Source organism: Myiozetetes cayanensis, unplaced genomic scaffold (genome assembly GCF_022539395.1).
Source record: "Myiozetetes cayanensis isolate MyiCay16 unplaced genomic scaffold, myiCay2020 scf3, whole genome shotgun sequence".
In the NCBI taxonomy this organism is placed as follows: domain Eukaryota; kingdom Metazoa; phylum Chordata; class Aves; order Passeriformes; family Tyrannidae; genus Myiozetetes; species Myiozetetes cayanensis.
The window spans coordinates 67,411,167-67,429,496 of record NW_026087521.1 but is presented as its reverse complement, the minus strand read 5'-3'; the positions used below and the strand labels follow the sequence as shown (position 1 = coordinate 67,429,496).

Below are 18,330 nucleotides of genomic sequence, written 5' to 3'. Positions count from 1 at the left end.
CTAGCTCCTTGGTTCAGTGTGACATTGAAAGGCTGCAAGAACGACCACCGTTCACTGGTTTTGCCCGGTCTCGCTTTACTGCGTGCAGGAACAGAGGGAACACTCTGGACCCTTTGTGCCTGAAAGCGCTTCATGGTACCTTCTGCAGAGAAAAACGCACCTTGGGGGAAGTGTCCCAAGAGAGAAAGCTCTTGGTGATCTATCCCTGCTAATTGCAAAGTTCTAAGCATTCACAAGGGAGTGGCACTCCCTTTCAGCTTCAAAGCCTTTCGACTGCACACATCTGACAATGTTCTGCAAGTTCTTCCCAGCTCAACGTACTCAGAAGCCCTTTCAGGTTGGATAACTTAATGCAAATATTAGCAGTTTTAGTTGCATCATTTTTTCAACATAATTGCCACATGTGTAGTACATGGGTTTATTGACAACTGTAATGCCAAGCATCAAATCAGACTGTCATGCAAGTAGATTATTATGTTGGTTTTGTTTCTTCAGCAATAGTTCCATCAGGTTTGTTTTTCATGAAACTGAATGTGTCACAAAAGTTTCTGAGTGAACTACAGTATTGCATGTATCTTTGTACTTACTCTATTTTTGGGACTTTTAAAAATTGTCCTTGTAATGGTTTCAAATGGCTTTATTGCAGTTGCTTGCTTCGGCTTTATATCAGTGAATTCTTTACAACTGTGTATTTCTGAACAGACTGGTGAAATATTTCCATTTTCAGTGTCTGCAGTTGCTTTTACTTACATTTCCTGAGACTGGAAAACAGAGAGCAGCTAGGGGATTCAGAGTTCAATTTCAGCAATTTTTCCTCAACCTGAGCAGCTTCTGAAAAGCAGTAAAAATACTTTAGTCCTAATGCAAAGCAAATTAATGCTGCTTTTCTCAAGTATTTATTTAGTACTGGCCTCCCATGAAAGCCTGTTCCAGTGCTCTGCCACCCTCAGTGTAAAGAAGCTCTTCCTCATGTTGAGGTGGAACTTCTTGTATTTTAGTTTATGTCCATTACTTCTCGTCCTGTCACTGGGCACCACTGAAAAGTGTCTGGTACCATCCTCTCTGCACACATTTTTGAGATATTTATATGCATTGATGAGTCTTCTTCTCGGTCTTCTCTAGAGTAAACATGCCCAGCTTCCGCAATTTCTCCTGAGAGACACCGCCCCAGCGCGGCGTCAGCAGTGCACCCTGAGTAGCCGCTGAGCTATGGGAGGTCTCTGGTCCCTCGGCTGCCCTTCTCTCACGCCGCTCCATGTCAGGAAGCGGCGTGGCAGCCGCCAGCGGCAGCCCAGGGCAGTGCTAAGTTTCACTTCCTTTCCCCTCTCCCAGCCGAGCGGGAAATGAAAACTGCGGGCGGGAGTTGCTGCCGCCTAAGGCGGTGTGAGCGGCGGGACGGCCTCGCTCCGCCCCCCAGTCCTCCCGGGCCCCGGTGGCTTTCTGGCTCCGTCGGTGGAGCGGCTTGTCCGTGCCGCTCCGGTGCGGGCAGGCGTGTTGTCCGATCCCCTGCTGCTTCTTTGTCAGCAAGTGCGGTGTGAACGTGAGGTCCAGCCGAGGCTCGAAGCACTGCTAGTCCTGCGGTAATTGGTAAGAAGCCTTTTTGCTGTTTTGTGCGATAGGTTGAGGCTGAAGTGCAGTGTGCTGGGAGGGAAGGTAATAAAAAGAGAGGGAAATAAGGGAGAGTAGTTTGACAACAGCGTGGGAAGTCTCCTTTCAGTCGCATCCCAGAGAAGTGTGGAGGTGATGTGCTTTTAGGTACTTCCCCTTGAGGATGGGTCATCACATTGAGTCCCTGCTGGAGCCCTTCGAGGAGCACCTCGGGGGATCACAGAGTCATAATATAGAATGGTTTGGGTTGGAAGAGGATCTTGAAGACTGCAGCCAACCATCTGCCCCAGCACCATCTGTGCCCCAAGATACCTGTGAGGGAAAAGGAGATAATGATGGTGGGGAAGGGGTGACAAGGGACAAAGATGGGACTACTCCTCTGATAAAGGGGCACTTCAGGGCACAGGGCATGAAGGTACTACTGGGGGCTTTGTTGTGAGAAGCCAGTGTCTTGGGAGGGCAGAGGGACTGCCGAGCAGAGCGGTCCATCTTGAGAGTGAGGATGCTGGGCTTGGCTGAGGGAGAGCAAGTGAGAGAGTTAAATGAGTACAGGATGCCCAGTCCTAGTGGCATTGCTTGGTGCAGCCAAGCCACGTACTTGAAGGTACTGAGTCCTACCCCTGACCTGCAAAGAAAACTGAGAAGCAACCCTGCTTCTCCGGTGAGAGAGGAGAAACTGGGGGCAGGAGGGGAGCCTGCTCCTCAGTTCCTCAGCTCACTCACCAATTTTTTTATACACTTGTGCAGGGGAAAAAAGGTCAAGTGCAAATCTTAGGAATGCTGTATTTCTGACAGCCAGCCAAAGTGAGGCAGTTCCATGCCAGGGTTGGGAAATTGTATTCGTCTCCCTGCTCCAGTACCAGGGTTCCTGCTAGCGGTGTCTGGGGGAGAGTTTCATTGAACCAGAAACCCAAGTCCTCCCATCTCTGTAACCCCCTGCATCTTCATGCCCTAGTATTTTTCTACCTATTTCTCAAGTCACCCAAAGTCCTGAGTTTACTCATTAATCCCACCTTAGTCTTATCTTTCCTGGCAAAAGTAATGTATTGCTGGTTCGCCTCATCCCTGCCACATCCCCAGCTGGTTTTTTGCTACCTCTGCCACTGCCTGTCCCTCTCTGTCTTCTTCGGTATCCCAACTGGCTGTGAGCATCCCTTATCTTCTGGCTAAAGCAAATCAGCTAAACCCAGTGATCCTCATGGTACAGGCCCAGATGGGCTCCCACACCATCTGGACTTTCAGAAACCTGACTGCACTGTTAAATCAATTCCAGGGAAAGAGGCAGTGTGTCTTCAGACTCTTGCATTCAGACTCTGTTTTCCCAAGGGAGAAATAAAATAAAAATTCTCTTTTCCTCCATAGCTATTCTAATCACTGGATTTGGGTATATAAAAAGTAATATTCTTGAATCTATCTTTGAATGTCAAATTGGGGTTCTTTTCCCCAGATAAACTTCTCAGCAAATTTGACAATTTTTAATGAATATGAGTGTATGTAAGTAATCTTCAGAAGCACAGTTGGAAATAATTATACTTAAGCTTAAAGTTAATAATTGGGAAAAAAATTCATTTCTAGTTTTTCTGCCTCAATCTTCAGAAGCTTTGATATCTGACATTATTACACACAGTTTACCTGAAAACATGCTTTTAAAACAAAGATTTTCTTTTTGTGGAAGGCAGAATCAGGATATTTTGCTTGTTTTCCTTTCTTGGTAGCTTTTCATCATTCTTTCAGCACTTGGCCTTAGGTTGATTTTATGTGCTGTTTAATATCTGTAAAATAATAATATCTGAGCATTTGTTTTGTTGGTCCCCTCTCCTCACATATCCCTTCCCTAAGAATGCCTTCCCTAAGCATATCCACTTTTTTCTGATTCTGTCTTTGTGTTGGAAGTAAGCTTATAAAAATTTCAATTTTGTATAATTGCATTTGAACATTTATCATATTATTTTGCTTGTGTATTTTTACTTTGCTTTAGTAGTCAGTAGCTGAGTCACAGGAGTATGTCTCAGAGTAATGGCCTGTCGACAGTCAAGGCATAATAATGGTTCCCTGGTGTAAACAGTCACTTTGCCTGTGATCACTTGATGGAAGAGAAAAAGAAACTGATGTTTCAGTTCTTAAATGTCTTTCAGAATTGCAGTCCAAAGTGCCACAGTAGAGCTGTGACTACGGCACTTAAAAACAATGCAGGGAAACAAAAAAAAAAAAACCCAGCACAGAAACTAAAAACGCTTATCAGGTCAAAAGGCTAAAAAAAGGTGAAATTTGCCCTAGATTTAAGGTCCCTCCTAACCCAAACCATTCTGTGATTTCACCTTTTTCGTAATGAAAATATCATCGACAAATCCGGTGTTTTTGGATGCTCCTACTCTTTCTGATCTTGCTGTGTCTATCTGCCATCCTTCTGTCTTTGTACAATATTGTAGATGGGGCAAAACAGTGGACGTCAAGAAAGAAGCAAGAAACCAGAGCTGGCACTAAGTAAGAGCATGGAGGCAGAAGCTGAAGTACAAAGTAATAAAGATGAAGCCAAAGATCTGAAGGCCAAAGAACAGAGGCTAACATCAGTCTTTGGTGTGGCAGACTTAAAAAATGGTAATAATATTTTGTCTGTTCTTAACTCTAATATTTTCTCCTTCTAATGGCCGCTATTCTATATTCTGTCCTCAGGCTTCATTTTTCCTATTCCTTACTTCTTCACAGAGGAATATGCAGATGATTCTCATTTTGTCCTGCCAAATAACCATTTTGGGTTTTGGGGGAATGGACTGCATGAGGATCTCATAGCTTTTTCCCATTTTAAGTCCTCAAATTGGCCATTGCAGCCCAAAAGGTCTAGATGCTGGCTCTGTCTCTTTCCAAACAGAGCCAACACTGATTCCGGATTTGCTAAACCATGAAGTAGGCCCACCCTTACTACCAACTGTATGTATTTTGGAGGTGTTCTGGGTTTCTGTTATGTAATCTCTCTCTTTTGGTGATGACTTCAGAAGCAAAATTTCTAATTTCTGACCAGGGTTACTTATACTGCAGTGGGGCACAGAAAATGCCACCTTTTTAGATGCAGGAACAGCTGTGACTTGCTTCTTCTCTCAAGCTAGTTCCTTTCTTTGAAACTGAAAAAAAACATACCAGAGACAGGCTGAAAGGGAAACTTGAATCCTATGTGATGGATAGCTAGGATCTGGTCCCACATGGAGCTCTTCATTTTTTTGTTAGGTTTGGTTGTGTAAAAGGCTGAATAAAAGTCCTCGGACAGGCAGCCTTTGCCTCCTGTTGTTTTGTTTTCTGTTTAGGTGTTTCAGAGGACTGAAAATAGAGGAACTGGGAGAAATCTGAGCATCATTTTCCAGGCTTATTTGGATTTTTCCCGTCAATTGCCAAACAAAACCAAATGTTATCTACTTGAGCAACAGAAGAATAGACTGAACACTTTTTCAGGTCTGATCAAGATGCTCAGCCTGTACCACTGAATGGCAAGAGAAGTTGCCACTTTCAAATAATTTTCACTTTCTTTTCTTGTACCTATCTCCAGGCCTCACTTCCTCTTTTTCTATTCCTACAGGAGCTATTGGACTGTATAACCTTGGACAGAGCTGCTGTCTGAACTCTCTGCTCCAAGTGTTCCTCATGAATATACACTTCACAGGGATACTTCGAAGGTACCACTTGTTTGAACTACTGGAGATACTTCCATTGTTGCTTTGTTGCCTCCCCCTCTTTTTTATATGCTATGTACATTTGAAGGCTTAGATCATCACGGTGCTATCAAAGGTGCTTTCAGCTCCCTCAGCAAGGTCTCTGCCTTGTCGTATCTGTCATACAGAGTCTCGGGCCTGCAAAAGTAGAAGTTGCAGTATTCTGACTTGTTAGTCATCTCTGATTCATGCGCCCTTTGTACACCAGTAAGCTGCAGTCCTGAACTGAGTCTTTATGACTTGTATCTCTCTTTTCCGAAAGAGGATATGATTTTATTCCAGGTTTACTCATAGGCCATTTTAAAAAAGGATGTGTTTTGCCTAACCATATCCACTATTAATTTTGTGATTTTAAGCATGTAAACATAAACATATTGTAATCCCCAGCCTGTGGCCCCTGATTGCCCTGGTTAGCACCTCATAGAGAAGACTATGAGTGTTGTTGGAGATCACGAATACATAGGTTTACTTTATCTGGCTTGACTCTTCTCCCTGGTTGTCTGTGAGGAGGATTTGGGCTTCTGTCTCCCTACCAACTACAATAATAACTGGTTTGATTTGTTTACAATTTACTCAGTTCACTGAAGCTTTAATCATCTAAGTGGATCATTCCTGTTCAGTTCTTTCTCTACATTTCTTAGCGCTCACTACTGTGCAGAGAAGAAAGAAGACATGTTACAGACGTGCAGAGAAGAGAAGTGTCAGGAATGGGCAAAACTAAATAATGTAGATAAGTAGGTTACCACGGTTATTTGAAGAAAGACTTAGAAAAACCTGTGGACTGCAATAAATTTAGGGAGGATAAAAAGCTTTTCAGTTGGCATATAGCTGAAATACAAGCATTATGATTTATGTGCCCATGAAATTTTGAGGGTATGCTGAGAATGAGGACATGAATCAGTGGGAGGGAAGAAGAGCTCTGAAACTGGCTGTAACTAATGTTATTTCTGGAGCCCAGAAAGCACTTGAGGTCCTGCTTGGCTTGTTCCCTTATTCAGGAACAGGACAACTTAACACTGTGGCCTTTCACTTCAGAACTTTCAGCCTGCATTGTGGGGTGAGTTAGTGCAGGTGACTGCTTCCCCTTTTTCCTTCTTTTGCTGAAAATATACCCATTCTGGTTCCTCTTGAATTGCTTCACACTTTCAGGTGTGATGTCTAATATTTCTTCATTGTACCACTTGATTACCATTCGTGTTCTTCTTCCCTTTATAGGATCACAGTGCCACCATGTGCTGTGCAGAGGAGGAGCAATGTCCCGTACCAAATGCTCCTGCTGTTGGAGAAGATGCAGTGTGGCAAGCGCAAAGCTGTTCGTCCCATAGAACTCGCTTGCTGCCTTTCAGCACACAGAGTGCAATGTAAGCAGCACTGCCTCATGCCCACCTCTGTCTGAAAATCAGGGTGTTGATTACCCATCACTGACAAGTAGTGCAGTCTCCAGCATCTCCATTCAGAAATGTCAGGAGTTAGGTACATGATGATGTAGTGCTCTTTATAGCTGCTTCCCACTTGTGAATATGATGCTGTGTATGACTTCTGAAGAGGGGGGAAAAAAGCCCCTGCTGCATATCCTTGCTGATGTCCAAAGAGAGAACAGTCTCTCAGACTGCTGGAAGACTCAGCTGCAGATACTGACCGAGGGGAAAGGGCTGTGCAGGGCTGAGAAGATAGCTTATAGCTTGATTTGTCTTGATGTACTGACATCATATAGTGAAATAGCTGCTGTTACTTATTAGAAGAAAGGGATAGCGTGGAAAAGATAAGTTCTCACAGATCCCCAAGGATAAAAACTATATTCTTCCTGTTCCTTTTTATAAGGGCAGAGAGAAGAATTTTCTGGCTTAATCTCCCAACTGGTCAAAGTCCCAAAGGACAGAGATTGTTGAAGGCATGAGTGACTGGTGACAATAGGATGCTGGGAGTCTATCTATGTGTACAAATACACAGGGTGTATCCAAATATCCTGATCTTTATTGTATAAAGGCCCAAACAGCACTGAAAGCAGAGGTGGTAGCCAGCCATCTTTCTTAAGGAGGAATGCAAGATAAACTCAACATTTCTGTTTGCTACATTCCCCCCTTTACTCTGAATGGCTTTGCAGTCTGTCTTCTCTCTTCCTGCTAAAGAGAGATGTCCAAAGGGAGTTTGTAAAGCTTGACTATTTCCCACCTTGTCCTTCTTTAAAATTCAAGTGTGGTTCCTAAACTCCATCTCAGAAAGTGGTACTTTGCCTGGATCATGGCTTGCTATTAGACATGAGGAAAGGTTCTGAACTTTGTTTAATCAGAAGTGTCTGTAATCTTACCAGAACACAGCTGAAGTCAGTAACTGCAGACTTGAATTGCTGGGAAGTTGAAAGCACTTCCATATCACGTTGTTGGATTATGGTATAAAATTTGTTTCACCTATGATCAAGCATAAAGGTAGTCCAGAAACACTATGATTTTGCTATACCACATGTAATTTTTGCCCAGTTCCTAAATCTTGAGTTCATAACAGGCTGACAAAATCAGTTCTTCACATTCAAGGATGTAGTTTATTTTCTTTTCCCCTAAGTTTATTCTTGAAGCAATTCCCTGCTGAGACATTCTAAGCAAGCTGTGCACTGACCTTAGGTTTCTTAATATGCCAATTTAGCCAGAGTAGAAAGCCAAAGCATAATGTCACTTCAACATACTTGCTCCCTGTGCTGAAACCATGTGCTTTTTGCTTGGGTAGGGATCAAGGCTTTTATACTATTTGATGCGTGAGACATATTTTTATCTCAGCAGTCAGGAGAATTATAGCCTTCATGAGGGGACAGGGGAAAAAGGTCTGTGGTGTAATAAAGGCAAAAAAAGAGAACAGAATCTTCTCTGTATTGTTTCTAAGCAGGATTCAAAAGGACTTTTTACAAGGACGTAGTGATTGCTTTAAGCTGAAAGGAAGTGGGTTTCGATTTGATATTAGGAAGAACCTATTTACTCTGAGGGTAGTGAGGCATGGGAACAGTTTGCCCAGAGAAGCTGTGGATATCCCATGCCTGGAAGTGTTCAAGGCCAGGTTGGACAATGCTTTTAGCAACCTGCTCTAGTGGAAGATGTCCCTGTCCATGGCAGGGGGGTTGGAAAGAGATGTTGTGTAAGTCTCTTCCAACCCAAACCATTCTATGATGCTATGAAATACAACTCTCAACTCAGTGAGACATCTGAGCCCTATTTTCTAGTAGGTATTTAGCTCTGCACCTGGTGTCAAGTACACAACTTTAGCACTGGGTAGTGCAAGCCCTCCTGTCTTTTCCCGCTGCCTGCTCAGGTCACAGAGAGAGATTGCAGCTCTTGTCCAGTCTAAGTTCTGTCTCTGGCAGGGAGTGGCAAGGGACAAGAAACTACATCTAATGGGGGACAATAATTCTCCCTTTGCCATCTGTGGGAAGTCTGTGCTTGATGCTGTTCATAGTACTTATTGAGGTTTTGTTTTCTGTTTGTCCAGTGTTTGTGCAGCATGATGCTGCTCAGCTGTTTCTGCATCTCTGGAACTTGATAAAGAAGCAGATGAAAAAGCTAGAGCTGGTAAGAATGGTCACTGAAATGAACACCAGGTCCTTTGGCCCTTATTGTTTCCTCTGGTCCTTGAAGAAGGATCCTATTCACTGACAATTGTCCTAAGTTAAATTCTTAAAATTATCAATCCCTTGTTTGGGTCTTTCCTCACATCTTTCAAATGGGAGAGGAAATCTTAATCTCATAAGCTTCAACATTTTGAATTACAGTTAATTTTTGTTTTTCCTATTTTTAGGGCATGCCAGAGTCTCCATTCTAATGGGAGACTTGATTAATAAGTAAAAAATTGATCTTTTTGAACACCAAATTTAGTTTTCTTTCATTTTTTCCCCCCCCAAATTTCTGTAAGGATTTGTTGGCATACCATAACATGTCTTTTCCATTCTTTGAAGTCAGCCATGTGCATTTCATTCTAATTAGTCACTCTTAGTACGTTATGTATATGACAGTTTCTTCTAGCAGGCTGGGAGAAGTGATTCTTCCTTGACTGTCATAGTTTTATTCATACAGAAGGCAGACTTCTTTTGCAGTTTCAAACAAAACAGTACAATTTTGCCTCAAAGCAGACATTTAACTGTCTGATCTTGCTATAGGTTGTGTCTTTCCTCTCTGATAGGGGATGAGGGGAAGGAGTTGTTCTTCTTTAAATGTGGGAAGTAGCCTGTCCACCTAAGTCAGTGTTAGATCTTGGTTCAAATGTTAAAGCAGTAACCTGGCGTGAAATAACATGTGCACATGGACTTTTCCACTCACAAGGATATACCTTAGCTGTCATCTTCATAAACCTTGTTTCGGCCTTTTTTTGTCCCTCCAGGTTGAAGAGCTGAGTGATTTGTACACTATCTGCATACAGGAGCATCTGGCCTGTCAGAATTGCTCTTTTGAAATAAAGAACAACAGCAGCATGTTAACCCTTCCACTGCCAGTGTTGGATTCCAATTCTCACAGGCTGAAGACTCTGGTAAGTTTAGTGGCAACACTGTTTCCTTAAGATTTCCCTCTGTTCACTGTGGGAGCCAGGTGTCTCCTTTGTCATATCTAGAATCTCTGCAAGATCTCTGTAGAGTGTTTGGGACCACCAGAGGGTGATCTTTTCTCCTTCACATTTCTTATTTGTTTGGAAGAGTTTTAGAGGTCTCAAAAAATGTTTGATTTAGGGGCTGGAAAATAAAGTCCGTGAATCACCTTTTTAAAAAGAGTATTGACTAAATACTCTGTAACAGACTCAAAGACTCAAACTACACTGTGATGTGTACCTGTGAGACCTTAGATACCACAGTGAGATACCCTAGATAACTTGGAATCCCTGACCGGACATGTTGCATTTGCCCAGTGCAGTGTTCTTTCACTGTTGAATCAGCGCTGCTGTTGGATATCTGGATAGAGCAGTGCTGGTGACTGTGTAGGTGCTGCCACAAATATAGTGGATTTTTGAGGTGCCAGTTCACCATTGGACAGTCTGACCACTTTATGCTTTTTCATCATAAAGGAACCTCTTTGAAAACCTCCAAAGCTTTGAAGTAGGTATAAAAGACACGTATGCATCAACATCTTCTTTTCGAAAAATGTAGTACCCCATTTTTTTCCCCAATTAATGCAATCACATCAGCATCTAGGAAAAATGGGTTACTTTTTTTTGGGCTGCTAGGCAGTCTTTTGTCCTTTGAATAAAATACACCTTCTGTAGTTTTGTTGTTTATCTGTACTCTGTGAAATAAAGTAGAAATAGAAATCCAGCTTGAAGGAATTCAATTGAAAGGAATCTCCTCTGTCTTCATAGGAGGACTGTGTACAATATTTTTTCCATCCAGAAGAGCTGACTGGTCCAAACATGTGTTTTTGTCAACAGTGCGGAAGGAAAACACCTTTTTTGCAGGTAATCAGAGAATTATTTTCCCATAAGTCTCTCACAAACAGAAATTCCTTAAGGACTGGGAAGGGTGGGGAAAGGACTCAACCATATCAGTTTAAGAGGAGATCAACAACTCAGATTTGTCAGCACAGCAGTATCAGCAAGGTATAAACCACATGCATCTTTCCTCCTGTTAGGAAGTTCCCTGCTGTAGATGTAGCTCTTGCAACTAAAGATTTCATGAGTTTTACTCTAAGTCACCAAGAAGAAGAGCTTCTCTTGGTTTATTCTGTGTGTTCACTGTGGGCGTTTACACTGCTGCATAGCTGCAGAGGTGGGCAAAAATATGTTACCTAAACTGTGTATACACCTAAAAGTAGGATACTGTAGAATGATTTCCTTTCTTCCTTGCTCTCCACTGGGCTCCCCATTTTTTAGAGTATCAGTCTGTACCAGATGATGAATTAACTGTTTCATGAAGAGGCATTAAAGAGAGCAGTGTGTGAGGGAGAATGCCTTAGTGCAAGGCTTGGAGGAGACTTCCCACAACATTTTCACTGTTGGGCTGCCTCTGAGACCACAATGAATCCATATGTCTTAGTGGCAGCCATAGCAGCAACAGCAGTGTCACCAAAGGCAGTCCTGGAAGAAATGAACTGTAAGCTTGACATCCTTCGTGGAACTCCAGTGGTCACATGTCACAAGGAAGTTGGTTTGCCTCTCCTCATCTACCTAGTGCTACCAATCTGGGATTTGGAAAGCAGATAAGAAATGAAGCAGCCCTTGAGACACCCGAGGCCGGGTGCTGATTACACCAAAGCTGAGAAACTTGGTTATCACAGCTCCATTATGTGTCTTGTGTGCAAATGGGCTACAGAGGTTTGGCATCTGCTGTCTGGTGGTCATTCACTTGTAGCACTGACTGTTCTCCGTTTTCTCCACTGGGTGGCAATGGCTGTTTCCAACCTGCCTCCCCAGGGTTTATTCCTTAGTTTTTCAATCACATTATTTATTGCTTTACAGAGCATGAAGCTCGTCCATCTGCCACAGACTCTGACCATACACCTAAAGCGCTTCTGCTTTGAAAAATCATCTTACATGCACAAGCTTAGTCACTATCTGCCATTCCCACAGGATCTTGATTTCAACGGAGTCTTGACAGAAAATCAGTGCCAAGCAGATGAAAATGAAAAGGTGAGATACTCCTAAGGCTATCTAAAACGGGCAGATTTTCTTCTCCTCTCTGCTCAAGTGTCATAAAATTTTAAGAGATCACACCACTACTTGCCTGAGTTCAAAGTGCCTGTCTTAAAAATCTATGTCTCAGACATCTTTCACCTATGTCTGGTGTTGTCTCACATCCCATGATTTTAACTGGTTCAGTCATTATTCAGCATTCTGTGCTCAGAGTAAATCAACAAAGGCACAATAACTGGAGCTTCCTGCCATAAGGACAAAAAACAGGCTTTACATATCTCGCCAGTCCAAGGCAAGGGAACTCCATTCCTGGTATTTCCCATGCAGTGTTGTTGGCCACAGAGTTGAGTTTAGCAAGGAAACAACAGCTTTGCCAAGCAGATGAGAGGGATCTGCCCCACTGTGGATCTGTCCCACTTATTGTGAAATAAAAAGAGGAAGTGTGGCAATAGCAAAAGTCACTGGTATGGTGTTGTCTGTAGTGTAACTCCTTTGCTGTCCTACTACCTTGTTCACTTTCCTGTGGTCTCCAGGGAGGCTGCCAGCCCGTAGCTGGCAGGCAAAACTATGAGAGTAAGAGCAAAAAAGGCAGGATCCTCAAGGCTAATCTGCTCTTCTTCCTTTTTCCTTACAAAATCCACATCCTTGCTGTCCTGGATGCTGCTTCTCTTCAGTCAATGGCAAATGAGAATTACTGCACTAAAAGTTACTCTTTCTGTCTCTTTGCAGGCTACCTGGCAGTATGAACTTTTTGCTGTTGTTGCTCATTCAGGATCAACTAGTTGTGGACATTACTGTGCCTATATTCAAAGCCTCACAGAGTGTAAATGGTATTGCTTTAATGATTCTGAGGTTTGCCAGGTGAGGAGATCAATCCACATTTCTTTTTGTACTTTTTGTACTTTCCTGGCCACTCTTCCAGATCTTGCTCACTGACTGACTGCTAATTAAAGAGAACCAGGAAAAGAAACTAAAGCTGCAAAGTTTTGTGCACCTCTGCTACAGGCTCTTGCTTCTGTACCAAACAAGGCCTCAGATTCTGCTTTGTGACTTGAAATAGCAGCCATTTGATGTATACCCTACTTTATATACTCTACATCTGTAAGTGTTAGAAGAGGAACTGTTTTTCCTTGCAGGGCAAAGCAATGAACCAATTTATTAAAAGGTGTTTAATTCCTGGAAGTGCCACTTACACCACTCTTATGAGAACTGGTGCACTGGTATCACAATGTGTCCACTTCCTAAGAGTTTTTACCAGCCTCCTCTTGTGTGTTTTTCTTCTCTAGGTATCATGGGATGATGTTAAATGCACCTATGGGCATTCCAACCTCCACTGGTATGCAAACATATCTCTGTTTTTACCTAATGCTGCTCTGGACTTTGGAATGAGGGTAGCAAAGAGAGGGAAGATAAATGGTTTGAATTGCATATTGCCTGTGATGTAGTGAGGATGCAGGAGAGTAGAAGAGGCATCCTTGTATTCTGGTTATTCTGATGGTACTGCATATGACTATACTGGGAGCCTCTAGGGTTACTGAGTAGACACAAGTGGGACTGACTGCAGTTAGAAATGTCAGTCGGTATTTTTCCATGCTTTTTGTTTTGATGCCTCATAAGAAAATGAACTTATGAGAAGGGGATAATTATAAGAGGGAGATAATCCCTCCTATAAGCTGAAGTGCTGACAGAGAGTCAGCTTTATATGCTCTCTCAGAAACACTGGAAAGGGTCAGCTTAGTTGATCCAAACCTCAAAAAGCTGAACAGGAGCAAACCTGGGAGGTTACTTGCAACCTAGATCTTCAAACATATATATTGCATTTTGCTTTTTCTTTGCCTCTACAGGGGAGAAACGGCCTACCTCTTGATTTACATGAGAAAACATCCTCAGTAGCCCTATCCAGGACTATCAGAGTGTCTCGGAAAGCTGTCCATTGTCCATGGAGCTCAGCACCTCTGTGCAAGAATGGACATGTACCATAAGAAAGACATTTTGCACTCAGCAACCTCTGTGTTCACATTTATTTATGAAAAACACTCAACTAGAAAATGGATCTAAGAACTGTTGCAACTAGAAACTTTCTCTTTCATATATTTTTTATATTTATGTGATTCTACATATTCATTTCCTCTTTAAAAGATACTAAGTTAGTCCTTGTCTCTGCGAACTTACCAGTTTCCTTAATGTTGATGCTTGAATTCTCATACAGGAAAAGTGTTTGGCCTGAAAACCTGTGTGATGTTCCAGAGAAGTGTGTGGTATGACTGGGGAGCACTGATAGCCATACCTGGCCAGTACGACCAGTAAGAGCTTGAGACTTTGCCCTTTTAGCACCATGTGAGATGCTGGCAAGCTGGGCAGGAGACCCCAGAAGTCACCAGAAACAGCTGGAGGAAGGATTGGAACCTTTATGCCACATGCCAGTGACTCTTACCCCTTTAACATGCTTATCAGGTGTTTATATGTATTTTCTTTCCTGTAGAGAGGAAAATATTCAGAGATTCTGAAGTTAACTAGTGATATTGCATGATGCAGGCCATACACTGTTATAAGGGAAGTAAGATGCCTTGCTGTGCTTGAACTTTTGGGATCTTCCTTAAGTATTCCTCATCTGGTTGCCAGCTGGAATTGTCTTGCTCTTGCCTTTCCTTTTCTGCACTTGAAGTGGGAATGTCCCTCAAGCAGAAAATGTTCTGGAGAGAACAATTGTATAAAGAAAGTGGATCATTTTTAAATCTCCTGTTGAGTCCTGTTACTCTGTGCAGTTGGTTAGACCTGTATTCCCACGGCAAGACCACACAGTTGAAGGGAAAATGTAAAGAGAGCTAGAAAGGAAGGTTGGTCACATGTGACAGTGTGAAGAAGATTATTCTAAAGGCTCATCATAAGGCTCTATTGTGAGAAAGTTAAAAACTTTGGTCGTGATGCTTTTAATGCCCTCTTGGCATTAAGTCTTGTTGTACCACATTCTGTGAAGGGATCGAGGATTCCAGCAGTTTGGCATCTGGAAGTACATTGAAGCCTAATGTATTCTGTTATTGTAAAGACTGTATCTTTACAAAGGTGCTATTTTTGCGGGACTGAGAACATCTTAAAACTACTAATGTAGATTTAATAGCAAGTGTGTATAACTTAATTATATTTTGATAATGATGATGAAGTTAACAAATCATGTCTGTTTTCTGTTGCTATGTGGAAGGTAAATTGAGACATTTTGGAGCATAGCTATGAAATTACACTTTCATAGTGTAGTAGGTATTTATTTTCCTGTATAGCAAGGTCCATTATTCTACTCAATTCTCTTGTATTTATACTGCTCCTTCTGCATTAAAATATCCTGGTGTATGTTTGTCACTAGGATGAGGAATTCGCAGCCTATTCACATTCAAGAATGCATTGCAATCTTTCTAAAACACCTTGCAACGGGTGAATAAGAAAACCAAGTTCCTGTTTGCTTTATCCAGCACTTTGCCAAAGTGAAGTAGCTGAAAAACAATGTGCTTCCTGAAACTGGGAAATTCATGGGTTAAGAGACTGACAAGATATTTCTAATTAGATATAACTTGAAATTTTAAAACTTGTGCTTACGAAAAATGTCTTAAATGTGTCATAACCTTCCAGGGATGTTACCCATCAAGGAAGCAATTGCTGAGATACATTATCTTTTCAGTCAGTGAAAAATTATTAATCTCAATGAAAAGTACTATGGGATAAATTCCCTAGAAAATGGATCTTGTGGTTTATTCTTGGTCTGTTGCTCATAAACACTGTAAATACAGGTGGGAGGCCACAGGTCACATGCACAGAGGTGAATGCTCAGATTAAGTATTTGGGGTAGAGCTGCTGCTAATGTTTAGCTCCAAGAACCAAGGAAAAGCAGCTAAACCTGGACACTTCATCCTCATGCTGGAGGCACAATGGGTTTGTTTTCAGATTTGCTGTCAAACTTATTTTGCTTCCAGATGCAGATGGGCCATGGGAGGAGTGGAAGGGTGTACAAACTGCATGGCAGGTTAAAAACTCAGTTTCAAAAACTCTGCCTGACCTGAGTTGCTTTTGCAAAAGGTCACCTTGGCTGCCTCTGTGTCCACAGCAGAGCCCAGCCATATACTGGATAAGCTGCCCTAGGAGTTTACTTACATCTAAGGAAACCCACTTTTAGCTAAGTGCCTGGGATTCAGTACTATACAGGCATAACATGGAGACCAGTGGTAATGTGGAGTCCTTGCCTCGGGGTGGCTACAGAAAACAGCTCTTGCATTTCTGCCAGAAAAAAATCCACCATAGAGCCACAACAAACGAGTCAAGATTATTATTAGTAGTAGTAGTATTACCAGTATTATTAGTTCTATGTTTGAGTCCCTGTGCGAATGAAGCTTGGCACAAATAGCAAGGGCTTTGAAAACCCAGATAAAGCCAAGAGGATCTGTTTGGAGAGATTATTGTATAGGACGTGATAACTCCTTGTTTCCATTTTTTGTTTGGTTTAGGATTACCATGTTTTAAGAGAAGGAGCAGTAGTAAATTACACATTCTCTGCTTCATCTCTGACAGACTCTTCCTCAGATTCAGATATTCCCCACCTTCAAGAAACACAGAGAAAACTAGAAAAAATGTAAATATATATAATAACTATACATCTCATATGTCTAATTTCTAAAATGTCAATATCTTGTTAATACTAAAATTATACCTGAAAGTAAAAGTAGAAAAATAATTTTTAATACTTTACTTCAAGTATCATTTTAGTTTACAATGGTTATTTATCAACTAGTTTTCACTGATATTTGCACAAAAAAGCTGCACATGAGATCTACATTTATAAAATACCTCCAAAAAAAGCATATTCTAATACAGATTAAAAAACAGGAGTTGATAAAACTGTAGTTACTCTAAACTACAGTGGAAAGTGTAAAACTTACTAGGACTTGGCATTACTAGTAATTTTAATTGATAATGACTTTACAGTAATTTTGTGGATCACAATAATCTGTTGCACCTGATAGATCCCAATAGCAAATCTTGTGATGATATTCCTGCACTGAACGGCTGTTAAAGTCAACTTCTTCCAACAGAGGACAGGTAACAGATCTGATAAGCAGATTCTCTCAGTGGCAGTTACTGCCTGTTTTTCACCTGGGGACAGCTTTAGTTCTTGCCCTTCTGGCATCCAGAGAGTTCTGGCCCTTTTCTGGCTCCAGCTTTTCCTATATCACTGCCTTTTGGGCACCTTTGACTTACTGGTCTCCTCTCCTTAGAGCCAAGTTTCTAGTCCTGCCTTGACAGAGGCCATATCTTTCCCAGGGACACTTTGGTGATGACAAGCCCAAATCATCTTTGCCAGTAACATCCATATGGTATTTCTTTTCTAACATAGGTTAGGCTTGAAGCTGTGAGCAGAAAGAAGCAGTTGCCTAACAAGTGTAAGCAGAAACCTCAAACAACCTTTCAAAAGTATTTTTATGAAGCAATTTGTTTTTACAAGAGAGTTGTTCTAGCTTTGACTCTGCTATTTGCCATGTGGCTGGCTCATATTTTACCAGCTTCCAGTTGGGAGGCTCAATGTTGTTTGCACCTGTCTGTAGAAAGGTGCCCAAGAATCACCAACCCTTTAGAGAGCTTCATAGGTAACAAAAATTTCATATCTATATGAACTAAAAACACTGGAAGAGAAATGCTTCTGAGTTAAATTTACCTGATTTAAAGAAAAAAGTTGTAAGTGCAGTGAAAAACTGAATGAGGACTTGCTTAAAGACAATGTAGATGAAAACCTTCATGAAGGCTTAAGAAGTACTATGTGCCACTGACTGTTTTCCTAAATAGACTCATGACTGAAAATTTGGCAGCCCATGGGATGCAGTTTGATTATGTATGAAAATGCTTTGCTGTGTGAGGGAGTGCAAGAGCAGGTAATGGGATAATGTTCTCCATGTGTGCCTTTGTGATGGGCATAGCTGAGGTCGAGAAACTGAGAAAGTCCCTCCCATTAGGGCGGTGGCTACACACAACTAAAGGACAGGGACACAACGGCTGGAAGGGCGGCCTGTTGTTAATCTACATCAGTTTCTGCACTGAGCTGAAGGGAATTTCTTCCTGTCCTTGGTTGCAGACCACCTGTACAGGTATGTCAGCAGTCTCTGTGACCAGGACATCAAATGGATGATTCATAGTCATAGTCATATGAGTGATAGTCATCATACCTCTCCTCTACGTAATCCATTTTTCTCACAGATAAGGAGAAAACCCACATAAGTGAATGAAATCTCCACAAAGCAGCCCTGGGCAGTAGAACTGCTGATTAAACATTGCTTTCATTGCAGAATTTAGGTAGACAGGCCTGACCTTTTTGACCTCAGAAATAAAATTAAGAAGTTTCTCCTTTGGCTTGTCCTAAAGCTGCAGTGATCTGCCCACCTCAGTCCAAATC

At 41.9% G+C, this 18,330-nt stretch overlaps 1 protein-coding gene across 2 annotated transcripts; it reads left to right on the top strand.

Moving 5' to 3' along the window:
* The first annotated feature begins 1,457 nt into the window (after positions 1–1,457).
* Positions 1,458–15,574, top strand: USP18 (ubiquitin specific peptidase 18). 2 transcript variants are annotated; one of them, XM_050324189.1, is made up of 11 exons: positions 1,458–1,587; positions 4,038–4,206; positions 5,177–5,273; positions 6,525–6,670; positions 8,784–8,863; positions 9,669–9,815; positions 10,635–10,730; positions 11,841–11,900; positions 12,633–12,764; positions 13,190–13,239; positions 13,748–15,574. In XM_050324189.1, exons 2-11 carry the CDS (start codon positions 4,038–4,040, stop codon positions 13,794–13,796), a joined length of 1,026 nt encoding a protein of 341 aa, XP_050180146.1. In that variant the 5' UTR covers positions 1,458–1,587; the 3' UTR covers positions 13,797–15,574. The 2 variants fall into 2 exon arrangements, with proteins under 2 accessions (XP_050180146.1, XP_050180145.1); XM_050324188.1 differs by having other exon boundaries at positions 11,730–11,900.
* Positions 15,575–18,330: the final 2,756 nt, after the last annotated feature.